This window comes from Rhagoletis zephyria, unplaced genomic scaffold (assembly GCF_001687245.7).
Source record: "Rhagoletis zephyria isolate East Lansing unplaced genomic scaffold, Rhagoletis_zephyria_1.1 Rzeph_scaffold_00476, whole genome shotgun sequence".
In the NCBI taxonomy this organism is placed as follows: domain Eukaryota; kingdom Metazoa; phylum Arthropoda; class Insecta; order Diptera; family Tephritidae; genus Rhagoletis; species Rhagoletis zephyria.
The window spans coordinates 177,843-185,190 of NW_016157560.1; the positions used below are offsets into that span (position 1 = coordinate 177,843).

Below are 7,348 nucleotides of genomic sequence, written 5' to 3' on the forward strand. Positions count from 1 at the left end.
AAACAAAGGTATTGCCAAAAAAGCAAAATAAGGCAATAAAAAAAAGACAGAAAATACGAAGAACAATCAAAAAATATATTTATTTTAGAAATTTTTATATTACAAGTAAAAAAAGAGAAACTATGAACTAGGTTCATTATATGAAAAATTTTTACTATTTTATCCTTTCGAGTTTCTAACTCATAAAACTTTAATCTGTATACTTGTAGTAACATTGAACCACAAGATGCATTTTGAAGTTTTCTGGCAGCATTTTCATTCGATGTTCGCGAAGAAAAGCCTAGAGTGTACTAAATGTGCGCTCGACGTAAGTTGATACAAGTGGAGCCCAATTTAAATATGGAACGTTTGAAACGTTCATTTATCAGGAATAAGGGCGTTTTCCTCGCCTTTTACAATTTTATACACACCCCGTATTGTCTTCAAGCCTACGTTAGCTGAGAAAACGGCTTGGAATTTTTTCAACACCAATTTGGCAAGAGGTCCCTGCGCTTCTATAAGCCGCATGGGCCTGTGTATATTTTTTAATCTTAAAAAAAAATTTGTAAATGCTATAATCACTTTTTTAAAGGTAGAAAAGGCAAAAAAGGCAAATATCTTAAAAAAGGCAAAAAAAAGGCAAATATCTTAAAAAAGGCAACATCAAATGTGTATATATGGAATCAGGGAAAGCTAAATCGTGGACATTCTTAATCGAATATACTCTATCTCTTTAGCAGAAAAAAAGGCAATTTCCATAAAATCCGTTCCCTGGTAATAAGTATTGTTAAATAGCCAATACCCGCATGTTTGCGGCACCTTCAAATACCTTTCGAACTGTAAAACAATGACTCAATTCTATTCTACGCATATCTATAGTACAGGTATCGAACAAGATTTTTTGGAATAGATCGGTCCCAGGTCCACCTTTCAGAAAAGAGTATCCTATATGTTAATCCTGGCAATAAGCTACCTACGGGCCAAATTTCAAGCAAGTGGCACCATAAATAAGATTTTTTTGAATAGATCAATCCCTGGCCCACTTAACGGAAAAAATGTATCCTGTATGCTAATCTAAGCAAAAGGCTACCTACGTACTAAATACAGCTTTTTAGCGTAGCTCGACCCCTGCGCCACCTACGGAAAAAATTAAAAATTTGTGCACTCCTTCTAAACACCTTTCCAAAAACGCAGCAACCATTCGAATCGGTTATGAAACATAGGAGAAAATTGTTCCCAATTGATTCATGCTCACAATGAATTTCACAATTATCTGAAATTTTCGAAGCTTCACAACGAATTTTGCACCTTTACATCGTCCAAAATCATCAAATCATGCGATAAAATGCAAATTTCGTCGAAAAAATTCAAATTTTTCGCGTTCTTCGGGATTTTTCCGAGTTTTCCACTTATAATTTTCAATTTTTCCATTCGAAAGCCATTCCGAAGGAATTACTTACACACAAAATTCCATACAAAAAAATGAATTTTAGATTTTTCCAATTTCACCACTTTCGCGGAGGATTTCCCAAAATTTTCTTTCGTAAGAACCTTCTCCTGGCAATCAGGAACAACTAAAAAAAAGTTTAGCCAAATGGGCCCAACCGTTCTCAATTGATGAATTACTAAACATTTTTCATACTATTTTTATATATATAGATTATTTTCAGAAAATTTGCTTGAACTCCACCAAATCCCCCGACCTTAGATTTAATAGATAGTATAGATGGCACGACATCACAGTCGTCCACAAAAACAAACTCAAAAGGACTGATACTAACATTTACACGTGCACATCAAGATATGTATTAGCTAAAGAACTGGGTGAACTGACAAAGTTTCTATTTAATTCGTCTAAATTTAGGTCGGAGTGAAGAGATAAACTTTCCTTTGCTTTTCCCATTCCAATTTCTTTTATTTTATTCCTCGTTTGATTTGGCAGACCTTATTGCTTTGTTAACAATGAGCGGAGCTGCTTTAAATCGGATTAATGCTTCAGGGGTTCTGTACCGCTTCCACCTCGCGTACGTTTGAATACGAGTAGCAATAAGGTTTTTTAATTTAGAAGGCCTGATGTTGCATTTTTCTATTTTGCGTCTGAGTGGAATGAAGTCATCAAAGAGCCTATTTATATGAGTAGTCCACTTGCAAACAGCGTTACGTGATTTTATAATAGTAAGCCATAAATTTAAAAAAAAAAACGTCTACAACAACAACTACAATCCAAGTTGTATCTTTTTTTTATTATCTGTATATTTGGATAAATAAGAGCCTAATAACATTAAAAAACAACATCGCTGTGTGGTAGTTTTTGCGAATTTTATATATAAAAAATTAATATAGCGATTTTTGAAACAGTAACTGTTACATAGCTAGCGTTGTTAGCTTTTCGCGTTTTCTCTTCCATGAAAATAGGTCTACTTCTTTTTTACGACGTCTTCCACTAGGCACCGAAACTACCACGTTTTCTTGCAGTTTTCTAAGTTCATCAGAAAACAAAGACCTTTGAACTTGTATAAATACGTACAATAAATATTATAGGACTTTTGAAAGTGGATATATACATACAGTAAGTATTATAGCGACTTTTGCTAGAGTTGCTAACATTTGATGATATTTTTTCAGAATATATAAGGATTTTGCACTGTATTGTTAGTGGACATGAAACTACTTTAAATACTGGTACGTTAACCGCCAAAAACTAAAAATCGAAAAAATTTTACATAGGGCACTGCTAGTGGACTACTCATATGTTCTTGAAGAAACTTTGTTTGGTCGTCAATAGTTACCAGAGTTCGAATCAGATTCCATCTCACTGACTCCACCGCATCAGTGAGGGAGGTATAGTTGATGTTTTTGAAGTCTCGGTATGTGAAGCATGTTGGTGCTCTGATTGTTTGAAAATCAAAAATCAAGACGTGTTTCGAAAATTTAGATGCAGACAGTTGGCTACAGTGGAGGCATTTACTAAGGTCATTCACAAAAAATATATCAAGCAAAGTGATGTTGGTGTTATAAAATGTGTTGGTAAGTAGGTGTTAGTAGGAAAAAGTCCTAGACACTCCATACCAAGTTTTAAGCTGCAACCGACAATCAGGTTGCTGTTGAAATCACCCGCTACCACAGCATTGTTGTAGTTGTCGAGTAACGGCTGAAGAAATTCTATGAAATTGGAGAAGTTAATATCACAATTGGGTCTGTACACACAAGCGACCAGGAGCTTGTTCTCACCTGAAAAGAGGTTAATGAACACGTATTCCACAGAGTCACCACAACCAGAAGCACAACATAATATACAAGACAAACAATTTTTAACATATATTTTGACCCCATGGTCATGGCTTCTATCAGCTCTGAACAGTTGGTATCCTTTCACTTTTATCAAATCATTACTGTGATATGATGTGAACCACGTTTCGGAGACACAAAGAATATCAATATTGGAATCCTCAAAAATATATCTAAACTCATTAAGCTTTTTGTACAACCTTTGCGTATTGAGGTGAATTATCTTCAACCCAACCGCTTGTTTGCTTAAAATGCGCAGCATGGTGTTAAGACAGTCTTTGAAACTCACCTGCTTATAGTCTAAAGTCAATACACAATATTTTATATGCACTGCAACTGGAATTTAATAAAACTAATAATAAATTTAACCAGAAATATGTGGAAATAGTGTCGTTTCTTGTAGATTTTTAATTTTGAGGTTATATTATGATTTAAAAAAATAAAAGTCAGTGGTTAGTGTCAGTGCTTTATATTGATGACTTTTAAAAGTAAAAGTGTCTGACTGATTTTTATTTGAGTTTTATAAATTAAAGTCTTCAATAACTGTTATCTAAAACATATAATTTAAAATCAAAAGTACTGTTATTTGCAGATTATTTAGATGAAAATCAACATAATTGTTATTTTGGATTTATAAAGTAAAAACCAGAATTAATTGTAATTAAATAAAAGTCAAAAATAATTCTTAAAGAGTGATTTTTTTAATAAAAGTTTTAACTGTTACGGTCCCTGAACAGATCAAAACATGCTTCAAATAAAGTTACGGTCCCTGAACAGAACAAAACATGCTTCAAATAAAGTGAATCGTCTCGGTTAAAATTCTAACAGAACTGTGTGCTCACATAAGATTTTAGGCTCAATCACAAATATTATCAGTGATATTTTCTAGCCATAGGTACTATGTTAACCTAATCGCAGAATCTACATTTTCTCTTCAAAGATCTCAACGAATGTATTCTGACGAATCCATGCAGTTCACATCAACGTTGCATCAATACAAATGGCTCATATCGCTGCCAAAACTTATTGCAGTGCTCGGCAGGCTATAAATCTACACCGGACGGCACGCAGTGCATAGGTATGTGTGCAACTTTGTGTGTCAGTTTTTTTTTAGTTTATCCGTTCGCACTTCCCAAACCCCAGATATTGACGAATGCGAAACTGGCGAGCATCAATGTGCCGAGAATCAGATTTGTCGCAACCGCAACGGTGGTTACATTTGCTCATGTCCGCCTGGTCATCAGCTGTCGCGTATGCGAAACGGCATAAACCGCTGCGTGGATATAAACGAATGCCATCAAGAGCATCCGGCCGTGTGCCCATCGAATTCTCAGTGCCTGAACACAATCGGCTCATATTACTGCGAGTGTAAGTCCGGTTTCCAGAAGAACAAAGACAATGAGCATATTTGCCTCGATGTGGATGAATGTCAAGAGATACCAGGACTATGCCAACAAAAGTGCGTAAATTTTTGGGGCGGTTATCGTTGCACATGTAATCAGGGCTTTGAATTGAGTGCCGACAATCGGACTTGCAATGACGTGGACGAATGTGAAGTGCATAAAACGTACAAGCTTTGTATGGGCTATTGCAACAACGTGCCTGGGTCTTATGAGTGCTCCTGCCCTCGGGGATACACATTGTCGGTGGACAAAACCACCTGCCGTGATATTGATGAGTGTGCAACCGGCGAATTTTGCACTGGGCGCAACGATATCTGCACCAACATACACGGTAGCTACAAATGCACAACTATACATTGCCAGTACGGTTATGTTAATGATCCAGACCAGAAGAAGTAAGTAAATATGCATGTGGGCTATTAGGTAACACTATGGAACAATCTGATCGTTTTTCTTTAGGAGCGCATCATTCCAAACGTTAGTATTCATGCATGGTAATCAAACACCAAGCAATATACAATACACCCCATTCAACTTTTTTCCATTTTTGGCCAAAAACTCAATTAGAGGGCTAGTCATTTTATGCAAAAGTTGGCTCCAAACAAAATTATTTTCTTCAGAGACTTATAATAAAAATTAGCGAGTAGTTTCTCCATAGATAGTATATTGACCTTAAATCTTGAGGGATTAGCTTAAGGGCTTAAATTTTTTCCTTTTTGGTTGTTGTTGTTTCCGACAGGGTGGGTGTATGATGTATTTTGGAACAAGTTTCCGTCATCCCTTGTAAAATTTGGTTTGGAGACAAACCGGTTTCGGCGTTGTGCCATCTTCAGTGCCATTTTTGGTTTAAATTTTTCACAAAAACATAGCTCGCTTCATGGGCGTAGCCAGAACGAAATTTAGGGGGCCTCCTATTAAATTTTTGTTATTTGAAAACCAATAACTATTACTTACTAAAAAGTTGTTTATTATACCTTAAAATTATTGTGACCAATAGAGGTATGTTGCAAAAAACACATAAACAGAAGTTCACAAAAGTTGATATAAAACCATGATACAAAAAACAAGGTAGTTCCATTGTCACTTTTCCGTCGCCATATTAACAACCTGACAATTAAGCAGATTGTGACATTTCTAAAATACCTCAAATTTTCTTATTAATTTTTTGTCGATTTAAAAATCTTTGTTCTTAAGCAAAGTATGTATTTTATTCCTATTTCACGTGATAAAGCTGTTAAATTGCATACAAAACTTCTTTCTGTGAAACAAGTGTGAAATTCGACATTTCCTCAGCAAAGTACTATTCTGTTCACGCTGTGAAAAAGCTTGCAACATTTTTGCAAAATGAAGCTAGCAACACAATTTTCATGACATTTTTAAATACACATGTACATTTTAAATTATGTGAAAGCTGACAGTTTATAGAATTCAGTAGCGGCGAAAACAAAGGGGGGTTAAGTGGTTAAACCTTACCCAAGCCGATCGTAAAACTTGCGACGCAATTTCAGCTTATGCCTGTCGGTCTTGACAAGAATGTAATCCCTCAAGTTTTAGCTTAACATGGTTCTAGGGATACACCCTGTGATCATGTTACTTTCCAGAAGGTTTCGCGCCCGTTTTTCTGTACATATTTCCATTGGAAAAAATTATAGTTTAAAAAACTAAAACCTCCCTATTATAATTGCCATTCGTACTGTCAGGTATGTAACTTGAGAATAGAAATCGCTGCATCTTTTAGGCGCATCAATATTACATAGTTACATCCCGAGTTAATAAGAGGAAGGTAAAAATGCCTCATCTCCGTATGCTAGGTAAATGCTTCCAGAGGTATCTATGCGTCACCAGAATTTTAGTTTATATGGCTTATACCGCTAGCTCTCGTAGCTGGCTACGAGATCGTTTTCATATACCCCCATTTTTCATAGGTTTGGGATTGATTTCATTTACCTCTTTTCCAAGTTCTACGGTGGCACGCTGCATTTTCCAACAAACCCATATTTTTTCACGAGCTTGAGATTGACTTCATATACATACATATATCCATACCAAGTTCCAGAACTCTACCGTAAATACTTCCAGAGATATGCACTATGAAAAATTCGATTTGTATGGGAGGTTCCACACCCCCTTTAGATAACGGTTTTGTTTTAGCCTATAATCATTCTTGGAAGATTTGTGTCCGAAATTTCAAAAAAATCGACATAGCCGGTATGGGCATTGTGACTCCTCAAAGGAAATGAACTAATGATTGCAAAAAATGAAATCAAACGTCGTAGTTGACCAAAAAAGAACATTAGACTTCATTCTCTCAACTTCTCAGAATGTAGAAGAGCTAAGAAATATATAATAAGATAGGATAAATTAAAACAGCCTCCAGAACATTTACCAAAAGACGCCCCTGAACTACAGAAATCAGTTTGATTGAAAATTTGTTTTATCTATTTATTTTATACTTCACTTTTGGGTGTGTCAAAACTTCATCTGGACAATGTGTGTTGCTGGAAAAATTTCGCGGCCCATGGGTCCCAAAGTAAATTCCATTTGCTGTTAAATAGACAAAGACAATATGTATTAAATAACAGATCGAAATGTATAATTTCAGGGTCTGAATTATATCAGAATCATCGTATCCGATATAGAAAACTACATTGTGAAATAATCAGATGATCATGAGGACA

General features: G+C 35.4%; 1 protein-coding gene across 6 annotated transcripts in view; it reads left to right on the forward strand.

Annotated features, from left to right (window-relative positions):
• The window catches only part of LOC108359840 (fibulin-2), a 126,755-nt gene that overhangs the window by 99,498 nt on the left and 19,909 nt on the right, over nt 1–7,348 (forward strand). For all 6 annotated transcript variants that reach the window (XM_017611906.1, XM_017611907.1, XM_017611911.1 and 3 more), the window contains 2 exons: nt 4,208–4,345; nt 4,411–5,065. In XM_017611906.1, coding sequence (XP_017467395.1) covers nt 4,208–4,345; nt 4,411–5,065 — 793 coding nt within the window. The remainder of the gene's footprint in view (nt 1–4,207; nt 4,346–4,410; nt 5,066–7,348) is intronic.